The following is a 15,470-nucleotide window of genomic DNA, read 5'->3' on the forward strand; positions in this document are numbered from 1 at the left end:
ATTACTTCAAACAACCATACCACGTGGATCAGCATACACGCGATCAAAGGTTGCGCTGCTCGAACAGCCAACTCGTGTCGTCGACGATATTAACGACCGTATGAATACGATTCAACCGTACATGCGACGAGCTCACGCAAAGAACATTCCAAACGAACCATCCACACCATAAAGACGGGATACTCCCTTAACGTGTACGCAGCCGTACCAAAGAAAAGCGTGGAGGAACAGAACGAGTCGTTTCACGATGACCTTTTCGATTCTTCTTCTTCTTTGTCTGTTTTCTTCTTTTTTATTTTTTTTTTTTTTTGTCTACCTTCGATTCTCGTAGATTTCAATATTGACGATCGGCTACAGTCCCTGCAACTATGAATCGCCGTATGGCGTAATGATCGTCGCACGATGTCACTGGCACGTCAATTATACTTGACCCACGTCCGACAATTTTTCTCGCGGTCATATCTAACGCGAAATTACCGTGGAACGTGTCAACCGAGCTTCTTTCGCAATCCTCGTTCTCATTATGCGTTTACCTTTTACGGAGGAAAGTCTCGCCGCGTTCCTTTCTAAGGGATCTCTTCGTCCGTTTTCTCTCAGCTTCTTTTTGTTCTCCGGCCAGCTGAGAGCTGCGCGTCGTTTCTACAGGCTAGATAATGGGTGCACGGATACGGAGAGGCGTACGAGGTCGCGATCCTTTGAAGCGCTATTCTTTTTCCCTTTCCTCTGTTGCTCTCTCGCGGTTGCATAGCTGAAGCACGCAGATATTGCCAGCTGGCTTGTTATTCTTTTGTTGGAAAATCGCGTGGGGATTTTCTCGAGTGTGAAGTACGTAGGCGTCGAGTGAATTTCTCAAGTGGTAATCTTCTAGTGTGTCGACCACGGGAATATGGTATTAATTTGAACGATTGTTCGTTTGATCGTTTCCTTTCATTGGAAAATCGAGGAAATCGTCGATCATAGAAACATGGTATTCGATGAAATAAATCGTTACGTTGAGCAAGTATAGAGATATTATTGTTTTGTTGGAAACTTGGGAAAATTATGAGTTAGTCAACAATCAGACAAAATAGTTAATGTTCGTTTCAAAAGGTATGACGATATTCATTGATGTAATGGCTACTTCTTTTTTCACTTCATAAGCGAATCTAAATGAAGAAGAAAAAGTAGTTGATATTTTGTTTCTGAAGAAAGGATAATTTGTTACTTTATAACATCATTCAAGGGTGCATCTTTAAAAGCATTTTGTAATTCAATGACCAACGTTCGTCGTCAAGTGGCGCTATTCGCACATCTCTGACAGGCAATTGATTTGATCCCGATGAAAAAAGTCGATCAGACCAATACGCATGTTCCATTCTCGAGTCGTTTGATCGACTTGTTCTACATAAAGAGACTTCAGCTACAAAAGGTAGAGCAACTGGTCCATCGGGATCGTATTTCTTTTCTCTATAAGAAGAACTAATCAACTACTTGTTGCCAGATGTACAATGTTGCAAAAGTGTACATTATTGGAAACTGATTTTTTCATTTTTTTTACAGAAATAACACGATTAAGAAATGTACATTTTTTAGAAAATCGATCTCAGAATTCGACCATTTAACAATTAATTTTTCTTCTTCTACAATTGTCTGTGCATTTCAGAGATGTTTAACATAATATGTATTGTCTATATCTGTACATGTATAATATAAAGAAAATAATATAATTTTATCTAATTTCTTAAAAAAAAATCTACTTTCAAAGCGATTTTTCTGTATATCACAAGATTGGCAATTTTTTAAATATGTCACGCTTCTAGCAAATCGACGATACGAATTTTCCAACGTCTCACCGAGTATCTAATTTAACGATCTACCGTATTCCAAGATCCCAAAATCATTTGCTTGCGACAAATTGCCAAATCTATCGATCGATCAAAAATTAAGATATACGCCACGCGAGACAAATCAAGATTCTAATTCGTAGTACTTGTTCTAATGCGTCTCTCGATCGACGATTTCCTTCTAATTCGCTCGGTATGCAGAGCAAAGCGCGTAGGCGGTGAATTCATCGCGAATCGGTCAATGCGTGTTAACACGCGACGCGACGAATAATTTCCAGTATCTAAGAAACTCGTTAGGCCGCCTAGAGAATATTTAACATGTCCCGTGCTCGTTCCAGCGAGGAAAATTGAAATCCTGAGAGCTGTTGGGTGACAGAGACTGGTGCTCGCGATTAGGTGAATCCGTGAGACCGAGAGCCATGTATCAAGCGTGGCGAGTAATTCGTAAATTTTAGCGAAGGAGAAATTTAATCGCGAGAAGGGAACTTTATGTACTTTAATTTTCTTGTTTATTTGCTCGATCGCCTATTACAGCGTTAAATTGTGAGACGTTGGAGCATTGAATCTTCACGATATCGACTATTCAGACACCACTATTTAGGTTTAAAGGATACTCTAATACCCTGTATCCTAGTTTGAAAGTTATTTGTTATCGGGGAATTTAATTCTTAAGATGTTAACTTGGAACATCGTTATTGCAACAATCCATTATGTAAGAACACAAAGTCCATTATACTTTAAAACATCACTCCATTCTTTTATATTTAACACTAACCTTATCAGGCCTGGTCGAATGACCGGTTCCAAAATTTCATTCAAAATTGCACGTTCATTGTTATTTCTTTTGTTCGTCTAACTTTAGGTAGATTCTTATATTAACAACAATTGAGAAATTGATTATTCAGACACTGTCTAAGAATTTACATAAAGTTAGAAACAGCGGAAACACTCTGGCCTGGTTATAATTCAGATCATAGGAAAATAACGAATATCCACAGAATAAAACTTTCCAATCTTCTTATTTCTACCAAGTTACACTTAAAAATCATTGCATTCTAAAGTTTCACCTCCTACATTCTTCCCATCCCCTTCGCCGTGTCCCAATTATACTTCGAATTATGAGTCACTGCAACGTTAAATCCTCGCAATATGAACTCAGGACATCGCTATTCGCGTTAAGCTATAATTGACACGCTCGAACCCTAACACTCCACCCTAGAGTCAATTTTCAAACAATCGCAAGAGCTACAAACATACCTATATTTAAAACACCATTGGGTACGCGAGTTCCCTTTTTGGAGGCAATAAAAACCTACGAAAAGGCTCGCCAGGGTTCGAACGAACAATTACTTATTAATTCTGACGCACGAATAAGGGGAAGCGATGGTATGCAATCGTTTCGTATGAGTCGATGCACACACTATAACAATCAAGGTCCCGGACAGGCAAACGTCTAATTGCGAGAGCATAGTCCAACGTTAACCAGGAATGGAACTCGACCCGATCGGCAGGGCTGCCCAAGTGGACTCGAATAATTACCTCGTTGATTGCGAACTCGTGTTTACTGGCGATGTGGCAACTTCGATCGAGATAATCGCCACTTTCCGTTCGACAATGATTAAACGCATTAGAATTTCAAAAACTCACTTGCCTCGAATATTCTTGCCCGGACAGTGGATTAACTCTGCTGCAGTCCTCCAATATTTTATGTCTTCATATCGTTTTAGCTACGTGGGAAGAAATGTTTAAATGTTGCAAAGAAATAATTACAATATTCGATCGAGACGAGAAATCGTATACATCGAAATAGAATAGAAATTTCGTATTTTATATGTAAGACATTTTTTAACGATAGAGGGTGCAGCAAGGTTGCGTGCAAGTTGAATAGAATTGGTCTTCGAACAAGTCTTTTGTATCTGGATTTTAATGGAAAGATGAAATTTTTATTGCACAGATTCTACCCATCGAATTAGGAGCAAAATTTTCAACATTTTTCTATGTTTCACGAGGCTTATTAATTATGAAAGTGATATACATATATGTACAGGTTTCATCGCTTTGTCTAGAAATTGTAGCTCGTACTCTTTCCAATATAATCAGTATCATGGATAATTTGTCAAATATCTCTGATCACCATATATAAAGGTAAAAGTTGAAACACTTATCATATGCTTAAGATGCTTATTCATGCTGTATGTTCATATTCTATTCAATACATATTCGCAGTAAATATCTTGCAATTTTTATATGAATTTTCATATTGCTTTTCAATTTTATCAATATCGTGTCTCGTTATAACCCTAATGAGATTTAAAAATATTTGATATAACAAACACGCAATATATACGTACAAGATTCTTATGGCAAATATTAAAACACTTTTAACCACCGTATATTCACCTATATTATTAAAAACAAAAAAAAAATATATATATATATAAAATCGCGGTATATCAAGAAATTTATTCTCCCTTTTTACTTTACTTCTTGTCCATTGCCCATTCAGTTATTCTCTATTTTTACTTAAGTTATTAATACGCTAAGACAGTTTCAATATATCTACTGACCCATCCATTTCCTACAGCCCAAAAATATTTTACTTTACGTCAGTTTACGTAATGCTTTTCCTCCAGAAAGAATCGTAAATTCCAACCGGTCGAACGAAACAGCCTTTTCATCAGAAATCCACTAATCTACTAATCGCTTTCGACACGATTAACATCGCGTACACATCACGAATCACATCGCTCTATAATTTTTCCCTCCAGGGTCATTGTGAAACGCCTTCGAGGCGAATAACACGAAAAGAAACGTATCACGTTGGACCATGCGAGGCTTCGTTCATAAAAATGCGTATATACTGTATCCCAAGCAGATCGGCCGGTTTGGTTGGAGGTCGTCGCCATGCAGTCTACCCGTGTAAATACCATCGTTCAGATATCTCGAATCATTTGCATTTACTTCACTTTCCAACATCTCTCCTTTCGTTTCTTTTTTTTTTTCTTCTTCTTCTTCTTCCCGCGTTTTCTCCCACGTCCATTCACGGAAACCAGTGTTCGAGGACAGGTGTTGTTTGATGAGGTTTATCGCGAAGACAAGCAATTACTCCAAGTATGGAAAAAGGGATAAGCGAAGTATTTTCAGAAGATGAGATGTTAATCGAGACTGTTTGATTTTTTGAAAGTTGCTTTTTAATTTTCTTCGAGAACGTCGTTGCTACATGGAATACTCCGCGTGAATTACTTTTTATTCGAACTGTTACCAGGTAGATGTTATTTCGAATCTCTTTCTATTACGAATGATTTTATAATTTGATAAATTTTTGTACGATTTTGTTCATATATATTATCATAGTTTTTCTATCGATAATTTAATAATTTGACAATTTCACAAATGATCCTCCACGTAAATATTATTTTGGTTTACTTGCCGATGACCTGTTTTTGTAGAAATTGAATCGAATCAAAGGGAAACGAACATACAGAAAAAAGCAAACGCGATGGAAAAAAAGTGTCGAACAAGGTGGTGTGCTCTGTTAAACATGTGATATCCGTATAAGCTAGCGTCCGCAGAAATACGAAACGTCACGTACGCACTTCTCGCGTGGTTCGCCCTCGTCAACATCGTCCACGAGGACATCGTTCGCCACGTGTGGTCGTCTCGTTTTTTCCGATTAACTTTCGTAATTTGGCCCAACAAGTAACTGTGGCTTTAGTTCGCTTTACAATAAAGCATTTTTTAAATAATTAACTGACTGACATTTATCACGCGAAGTTACGGAAGCTCGTAAAAATTGCTTGACATGTTTTGTGTCACAGCTATTGACGCACGAAGTTTATTACACAACGAACAGAATACCGATATTCAAATGTTAATTAATCTTGAACTAAATGTGAATTTTAACCAAATCCATTTAATTATCAATTTTATAATAAATAGATCTTTCTATGCGCTACTTTTATCATAACACTTTCTACGTTGATTTTATCCAAAAAAAATCGTAACTTTCAATCTACAGATATCAAGATATTAATCAACGATTCCAAAATATTTCACGCGGATTCTGGTTTGGCTTATCCCCTGTAAAGAACTTGGAATCGACCTAGACACCAGGATATAAACGGACCAATTAATTTGCTAATCAAATCACGAGAAATGCGATACTTGATTCCTGTTTCAGCGAGAAAACAACGCGATCCACAGATTTCGCTACTATGCAGCGAAGAAATTTAAATATTTCGTAATCAAGCGTTCCATTCAAATTACCTTTCATGGTTTGCTTCATTTGCATATCGGACAAGATTTTGAAATAGCTGGACAAGAGAATATTTTTAGAATCGCTTTGAAATCTGTATCAACTGCTGTAACAACCTGTAAACAACCCGATTACGAATAATACGAATCAGAGAATACAAATCTGTTGACAAATAATTTTTCTAAAGTGGAGAGTAAAGAAAGATTAATTTTGTGTTTGGCAATATAGATATATTATTTTAAAATAGTCATCTCGTTCGGAACAGATCGGTAGAATCTCCATTTTCCACGCCTGTTTACAGTATCGTTTGCAGTAAAAACGAAAAGTCATCGATTTATCATAAAATCGCGTAGCTATTTTCTTACTAGGCAAGGTCCATCTGACACGCTGAGTATGCACGCGTGGCTACGTGTAGCGAGGAACGTTCCTACAACGTTACACGCCTTCGTGCAAGCGTGCTTACACGCGCTGATGTGCAGTGCATTATGCACAAAAACTTGCACGTAGCACTAGAGATAATTCTGGAGACACCAACGGCATACTGTGCTGAAAAGCACTGTCTCTTCGTCAGCACTTAGGTGGCTAATTATCTGGAGACGGTAACGACGCGACCGCGACGACAGTTCGTTTAACGATAAGAGAATTTTAGGTGGGGAAACTTAAGTGCATCTGAGAAATATTGTATATTTAGCGATATACTAAGTCTTTCTTTTTTTTTTCATTTAACGATAAAAGTGTTGGAGAATCAGAATATCGACAATGGTGGTTCGAATTTAATAACGCGATATTTGGTTTAAAATGCCAGTGACACGATTACTGAATAATTATAGCAACCGTTTAATCAGATAGATTATTATACAGATAGCTAATAGCTAGAGAACTAGAGTATTAAAAATTAGAATATTGGATTGATAAGTATTCGAAAGACAATGATACATTTAATGAGAACACTTTTTGTTTAGAATGTTACGTGAATGGCCATTTGAGAAGGTAATTTCATATTTAACGAAGGAAATTATTAATTCATAATAACAAATAAATGATTGCTAAATATGGTTATCGATAAAAATTGAGAAATCGATAGTAGATAAATAATCATCTGTGTAATGGCGATAATTTGAAATTCCGAATATTAATTATATTTAATGTACCATTTGTATTAATTTACAGAGTTTAAGCGAAACCTTTTAGGTTCGTGATACATACTAATCGAAGGCTATGAAAATAATAAAAATTTAACGAGTTCGTATAAAAAGAATTTAATTTTTTAATTCTAAACGCATTAACGCTTCTTTTCCATTTTTATTTTAATTTCAAAGGGAACATTTCATATGCAAACCATTGATTATACTAAAAACTGTGTTTCTTCGCATCAGTATTTGATTATATCGCGTTTATACGAATACATATAATTTTACCGAAAGAAAACCCGCAAACTACATATCTAAATTTGTAACTAATTGTTTATTGACTATAATAGCTAACTGAAGACCAAGTGGATCTTTGCTTCTGTGCATAGTGATTCAGCTGAAATTGTAGATGTCTGATGATCGATACAACTGACTCACCTGGCAGTATAAATCCTTGGTTATTGACTATAATGAATGACTCGAAACTAGCAGATCTACAGGTAGTGAATATATTGATCAAACGCGAAGACATAGCCTTGACTACTGGATAAAATTGTCCATGTAACAAGTGTAGACCTTGGTTACTAGATTTAGCGATACATCGTAAGATTACGGACCTAGAGTATACTATACACAATCGTAAGTTTCCAGCTAGTTGTTCTAAACCTCGACTTATTCGAAGAATAAAAATTTCTACATTTCAATAAACTGTAAGTTGAGTAGGAAATACCATACCCAGAGAAAAGTATATAATACTTACGTCGTACATAAATATTGTATGTGATATATACTTATGGTAAATAGACTACGGAAGTGTTTATGGATTTATAAGAAATTCCAACATAGAGAATACATATACACGATATGTGAAAATATGAGATAAGACCAAAGTACATGGTTACGTAAATATTTAGGGAGTAAAACAAATTTCATCCAGCTTCGTCAAATTAGCTTGCATCTTTTTTATTCGTGTTCGTAAAAATGTGAATTGATACGAATACTCGTAGTACGATAATAAATATAAATATAATGCAACGATGTATTAAAAATGTCGAGTTTAATGTACTTAAGAATCGAACGTACTTCGAATTTGCAAGAGCGAAAATTTGTATTATTTCTTACAATTGTTAAACTCAAGCGTTACAAACTCCAAATTATATTTGAAATTTTCCATCGATATATTTGTATCACGGCAACTAAATTATAATAAAAATGCAACATCGTAACAAAAATTCGGAACCTAACGAGTCTTCAAAATCGTCGATGGTGCAAGAAACGAATGGAAATTTCTATTTCTCCTTACCTTGATTATACGAATGAACAAATTTAAGACTCTCTAAACTCTGAGTAAACCATGTAATACTTCTGTATCGACCAAAAGAAAAAGAAAAAGAAAGAAAAGAAGGAAAACAGAGTCATGGAACACGCCCTCGTGTTGCGATTCCCGGCCAATTTTACGTTACCCTTACGTCACATTGCGTGCACGTGCTTTCTTTAAATAAATCCAGAGCGACGAATATGCAAATACAAGAGTCGACGAGTCAACGCTCGGCTTTCAGATCGTACCGGAAAGATATCATGCCAGAGTCCCGCTATCTCTAGTCATTAAACTCTTATCTGACGAATTAAAAGCAAGACACCAGCGAAGGATCGATAGCTACGAGCGGAGGAAATGGAAATGAAAATTGAAATGAAAACGAGAATTTTCACGAATCTTTTGATGCTGACGAGTTACGAGAAACGATTGCACGTATGCTATTTATAGGTCCAACTTTAACCTTAGAAATCCTGGAATATCTTTATTAAAAAAGAAAGAAGCTTCCTGATATTTCACCTTGTGGACTCGAAAGATCAAATAGAAACTTCTTTATTTATTTTAAGATTATCGGTACCTGTTCCCTTTTTCTGTACTTTTAACTTGTTTGAAATATGTTCAACAGACATACGAAGATTCTATCACCAGATGATACCTTTCGATTATCGTGTTGTAATGTAATCGTCGTCTTGAGGCAAAGGTAGGAAGCGACGTGCTTACATCGTAAATATTCAAACATCCGTGGTCTTATCTTACCGAGTTATCGCTGTGATTGTAAGTTCGTCTAGCCCGTGACGTCAAATCAGGTTATAGGAGCCTAAATACAACGGTCAATTTATCTGGCATGTGATTTCTTGCCACCTTAGAAGAAAAGTCGTGATTCTTCCAGCGTACATACACAGTTGCTTATAGAATCCTCTTATGAATATATTACGTGTGTTATATACGAAACATCTTGAAATTTCATTAGCACTGCGATGGGACTCGTCTAGCATAATCATGATATACGTAATCATATTCATACGCGTATGACATAAATATTATAATCATATTGGTCCAATATTGGCCCAAATCATATTGGTATAATCATATAGTTAGAGTTCAATCTTATTGTTCTAGTTTAAGATCAGAATAATACGTTCTTAAAAAGTTTCTATAAATATCGATATATCTCACGATCGATTATTCGTTGTTCATCCGACGAATACTTACGATTAGTAAAATTACTATTAAAATATTAGGTTATCTGAAAAGTGTCCTTCTTTTACAACGACGCGTTTTTATACAAATATGAAACCCAATCCGTCGAACGTTGTGATCTTTATTTTGATAGAACAAAATTCGAAAAAATAATATAAAACGGAAAATGTGCATCCATTATTTCCTTATAGAAGGAAAGAAACTTTTCGGGCGACCTAATATCAGTTAGCAAAATTACTGGATAAAAGACGCTCTGGCCCTTACGATAAATATTATTTAAATAACTTCCAAGTAAATACGGTAAAATTTCTCACAAAATAAACGAACTGCATGGTGATTCGTGACGTAAAGCCGTTCAAAACTTCCTGTATACCTGGACACAGCTCGTTTATCGAATTAACACGAGCCCTTTCGTTACTCATCCCGAAGGGACAATTTCACGCGTTTGATCCCGGCAGCAAGATGCGAAAGAAGCGTCGGGCAATCTCCTCGGCGCGGATCGTTTCGCGCTCGGGCATTAATTTCCGTTTCAATTAAGCGAGATACCGATCTCACGGGCGTAAATTACGATTCTCTGTTATCGTTCGCGATCGAAGATCAAGCGAACGCGGCGTTACCAACGAAGAAACCAATGACCAAGAATGAATACAGAAGACGAGAAGGAAAAAGACGAAGAAGAAGAAGAAAAGGATGAAAAGGAAGAAAGGCGCATCAAGTCGAAGAACGACACAGACAAATCGACAAGAGGGAAACCGAGAGGGTCGCGAAATAATCCATGGTCGGCGCAATTAGCGCTCGTTAATGATGGGTAGAGAACCCGACCTAGATCGGGACTCGGTGAAGAGATGCGGCGAGATAGCAGGCATCAGAGAAACTAATAAACTGCACGAAATTAGTGTTATACGCGGGGATCTAGTGGAACGATCGGCAATAAAGGTGTAGGCGAACGTTATGCTGCTTGCCGCTATCTGGCGAACCCGCGGGAATAATTATGCGTCTATACATGGGGATAGAGTCGTCGTTGGATCGTGTACATTCGTTACAGAACCACTTCGAAGATCTTCCATTCCTTTACCTGGGCTAGTGTAATGTGTATGTACGTTTTTAACTATGCCATCTATCGTGATTGTTTTTAGTACGGTGAACTTTTAAGGATCGATGGAATTCATAGTTAATTGAAAAGAGGTACACGCTGTAGGTTACAGTTACAAGTATTAGGTAGAAACTTTTAAGAAGAAGTAGTCTTCCCATAACGAAATTACTAAAAGAATTCTCACACTTCTATCTCCTGCAGCTACAAAATCATCAGCAAAGCCTAAACCATCAGTATTAAGAAGCTTACCTGATCACTCTTCTCAAACACAAATCAAAGCTTCCAATTCATTTGAAACACGCGTCATCAGGCCATTCCACGTACAAAAATACTTGCCTGGAAACCTAGCAGTTCCTAGAATCGTGGCCGGTCACGTAAAAATATGAAATAAAAACACGCGAGAAAGAATGTTAAAAATCTCCTTTGCCACGAACTACAACATCCAATTAATTCCAAACTCGTATCATCAGACAATTCCACGTATAAAAATCTCTTCTGTCTTCTACGAAGCCTATAATTCCTCGAATATTTGCCATCGAAAGTGAGGAAAAGAAAGAAAGAAAAAAAGAAAAGGCGGGGAAAGAATCTCGAAAATCGCTCTTTAATAGAGTGACCTGGGAGGGGCGGGTGATCCTGATCTCTTTGGTGATTTTTCAATGGGTCTACCAGGAATGCTGACCACGATTCGCCGTAATACCATCAGGTGCACGAAGCAAGCGAGATTCGAGCCAAGCGACTCGGTAAGTACTTAGGATGTAGGTGCAGGTTGGGTAGGAATATGAGTACGTACAAGCGGCTAACGCGAATAAAGGTTCATACTCGCAGCACGAGAGGATACAAGCACGTGTGTGGGTGTTGGTGTAGGTGTGGGTGCTTTGGAGCAGCGGCCTTACAAGGACGTCTGGACGTTCTAGCTTTCCCTGAGAGCCTCTGTTGCACACCTTGACTGAGACTAAACGTGTTAACGGATCTTTCACAACTCTGCCGTTTCTGCGTGACGATACGTCGAATTACGACTTGCACCGGTGTGCTCGTACGTCCATCGGGCTCGCTTCGATCCGACATCGATCCTCGCTCAAGCGTGTACAAACCGTATCCAATTTGTCACCGATAGCTACGTACAGATTTTACTGCTATTTTCTTACGAGCAGTTTCTTGGAATTGGTTTCACGTACGTTAATGAATCACGGTGTTACCTGTCCACTAATGCTATGTCTATTAATTATCTACTATCGAAGTGTTATATGTTATATTATATGTCATGGATGTTTTATTAGACTTTTGATATATAGGCTGTCAATAAGTGTAACTTGTTCCAACATGAAACTTCGTAATCCATTGGATTTTCTTCGTTTTATACTTATTGGCGAGTTACGGTGTTATCCGTCTACCGTTGATTTATGTACTGTATGTTCGATTAAATTTTTCTACAATAAATGTCGTTTTCAAAATAGACGGTTATTTTCTGAGGAATGTTTTAAAAACTATTTTTAATTGTACGTGGTGAATACGAAGCGGTGAGAGAAGTAACCTTCTAACTTGGAACTTTCGAATTAGTCCTAACGTGTATGTATACATCTGTCAGAATATTTATATCACTTCCACAAACACGTCATTACTTTATGAATATAATATTTCTTATCGTTTAGAAAAATTCCTGTCGATATTATAGACAGATTAATTGTCACACATCATAAGTGACACGCCATTCATCAATCAGTCCATTGCAAAACGACTGACCTTTCGAAGATCGATCGTACGCAAGCGTCGCAGTAAAAACTGAACATGACTCATTTAGTAACATGTTTCGTATTGAAAGAAATGTAAACGGTCTAGCAATAGTACATTAACCCTTTATAAATTACTTCTTCTTACACATCGTAACATTATACCAGCATCGAACTATTCATTTGTAGCTGTTGCTATTTCTTGAAATTAAAGTAAACAGGAAGAGATTGCAATATTTTTTCTCGCCGGTAAAAAGTATTCTTATTATAAAGTGTAAGACAATTTTCAAGTAGAAAAGTTATATTAGAATATTCCATCCTTCGAGCGTGAAGGACTTACTGTTACAGAGTAATTATTTTTTTGTCTTCCAAGTTTTTTAGTCGATAAATATGAATAATTAGACGTATGTACAATGATATCAAAGATGCAATAATATAGCGTAAGTTGTGTTAACCTGCTAACTAGAGATCGCTTCTCGATGAAACTTCCTTTTGATCAGAAAAAAAAAACAAACGAAGGTTCAACAAGAAGAAAACTGATTCCGAGTAGACCTTGCAAGTGTAAAAAAGCAGAAGTCCATAATCGTTGGTAATATACGTTTGAAAGGTAAAAACCGGAAATCTCAACAAATTAATCCATGGTAAACCTTGCAAACATAAACAGACCGAGGATCTCTAGAAATTTATTCATAGTAAACGTTACGAGTACAAGAAACGAACATACTTATAAACTGATTCATAGTAACGTATCAACGTAAAAACCTAAAGATCCTTTTACAATCAAATACTCTATGCCAGTTAACACAACAGAGTAACCCAAGCAAACAAACAGCTCCTACCTTCGTTGTTGAAGCTCTCGTCATCGAACACGATCTTGACAGTGGTCGAAGAAGAAGAAGACGAAGAAGAGGAAGAGGACTCGTTCGATCGTTCCACTAGGAAGCTCAAAGTCTTCTCCACAGTATCGAGGCTTCCATGTACATTTCTCTCTATCGTCTCTTGTTTCACTGTGCGCACACCAGTCCATAATATCACCAGCAATAGCACCAGAAGCACGATGCTGATCACCGCGACGATGGTCGAGGTGCGATTCGAGATCCGCGACATATCTGCGGCTCCTCTGCCAGCCAGGCACATTTAACTTGCTTTATTATTCGCTATTCCTCGGCTCGTTAACCACCGAAAGATCCAAGTCAGAAGAAGTGAACTAAAGAGAGAGAGAGAGAGAGACAGAGAGAGATGCAGAGGGATAGAGAGAGAGAGAGAAAGGGAGGAAGGGAGAGAAAGAGAGAGAGAGGTAAGAAAAAGGATCCTGGCCCGATCCGTCCGGTTACACGCCAGCCGGTCGAGCAGTCAGTCGATCATTTTCGTGGCTTCGAGCTACGTGAAGACGAAGATGGAGGAGAAAGGAGGGATTATCGCGGCGGCACCAGGTCATTCGCCACTCTGCGCCACCCTCGAGCGCCCATAGAGTCCTTCCTCGCAGCCGGTGATCTCAAGGTTTCCCTTCGTTTCGCCTTCCTCCTCTCTTCGATCCTGTTTTTCCCTCGCGGAGAACCAGCCGGCTAAATCCAACCGGGATCCAACCGCGGAATGCCCATTAAGAGGCTCGACGATCTTCGATTCGCCGTGCACCGCCAGCTATCTACCACGACGTCGTTATCTTCCTCCTCGGATACTTCCTCGCTGGTTTACGCGCCAGGATCACGTCCTTGCCTTCGACATATGACCTGGTGAAACGAATTCCGGATCGTTAAGAAACGAGCATAGTAGAGGAGGAGATGGTTTCTCTAAGGGGTAATTTTTCCGATGGAGCTCTCGGAGAAGTGGTTGATGCGATGGATAGCACGGCTTTATGGTCGCTCGCAGTCAGTGAGGGTCCGTGGGCAGTTCCGGTTTCATTCTGAGCTGAAAACAGAAGGAGTGACGATTTTAGATTTCGCTAGTGATAATTTTGTGTTTTACGTGTGTGTGTGTTTTTTCATCGTTAAAGTGTCTGCTAAGACAGGTTTATTAGGGAGAAAGAGATGTAATTCGTTCTTTGCGTAGTTAGATTTCTTAAGGAGAGAATTCAATGCACCGTCGAGTTGTGACACGTGAAATATCCAATTTGCTAAATTTTTACATTGCTCGATATAATTCGTTAAAAAAAATCGGACAGATCATATGTTACAACTTAATATTTTCAACATATACATAATAACGAATTTCATTAATTCTGTTATTTCTTCCGAACTGAACAATTTGACTACACAGCTTTGTTTCAATTTATATGAAACAGAAACGATTACGATTTATTTTAACCTTCCTTACTCTGCGAGTAAGTAATATACGATATTATTTTACTTGAACTGGAAAATTAACAAATATACATTGCTTCAACAATAGATATCACAGGATCGAAGAAACACACGCGGCTCGTTCAACGGTCAGTTAAATTGCAAGCCAGGTGATTAACTAACTAGAGGATAAAAGGGGAAACAAAAGAAAAGCACAAAGAAGAAAATCGCCTGGACATGGTGAAGACGAGAATGATTTCCATGATGAGGTCACCGGCACAGGAGATGATTTCTCCGTGTCGGGCAATTTAACCGTGCGAATCACCGTGAAACCGATTCGTGTCGCGTTAAACATTTACGACGCGCTGCGTCGTTTTCTTATCGCGCGACACGGAGACCACCGCGCAAATAAATTTCCGATCGTATCTTCGAGAAAGGAAGGGAAGCGAGAGAAGGATCAGCGATTAATCGACGCGTCGCTGATTGGATCGAGCAGCCGCGTTAATTCGGAAATAATTGACTCAAGCCACGCTTGATTGAGCTGAAAATCACCTCTCTTAGCTCTCTTTCAGACGATCAAACCGAGAAGGAATGGATTAAAGATTATTTGTCGTTTTGTCTGTGTCGAGTTAACGCCGTGAATGCGTA

The 15,470-nt window shown here is 38.0% G+C and overlaps 1 protein-coding gene across 3 annotated transcripts in view; it reads right to left on the reverse strand.

Annotated features, from left to right (window-relative positions):
* LOC117232198 (A disintegrin and metalloproteinase with thrombospondin motifs gon-1) overlaps positions 1–15,470 on the reverse strand; it is a 182,356-nt gene that overhangs the window by 150,229 nt on the left and 16,657 nt on the right. For all 3 annotated transcript variants that reach the window (XM_033491421.1, XM_033491431.1, XM_033491413.1), the window contains exon 2: positions 13,383–14,451. In XM_033491421.1, coding sequence (XP_033347312.1) covers positions 13,383–13,680 — 298 coding nt within the window. In that variant the 5' untranslated portion in view covers positions 13,681–14,451. The remainder of the gene's footprint in view (positions 1–13,382; positions 14,452–15,470) is intronic.

Source organism: Bombus vosnesenskii, unplaced genomic scaffold (genome assembly GCF_011952255.1).
Source record: "Bombus vosnesenskii isolate JDL3184/JDL3185 unplaced genomic scaffold, Bvos_JDL3184-5_v1.1 scf7180000013263, whole genome shotgun sequence".
Lineage (NCBI taxonomy): Eukaryota > Metazoa > Arthropoda > Insecta > Hymenoptera > Apidae > Bombus > Bombus vosnesenskii.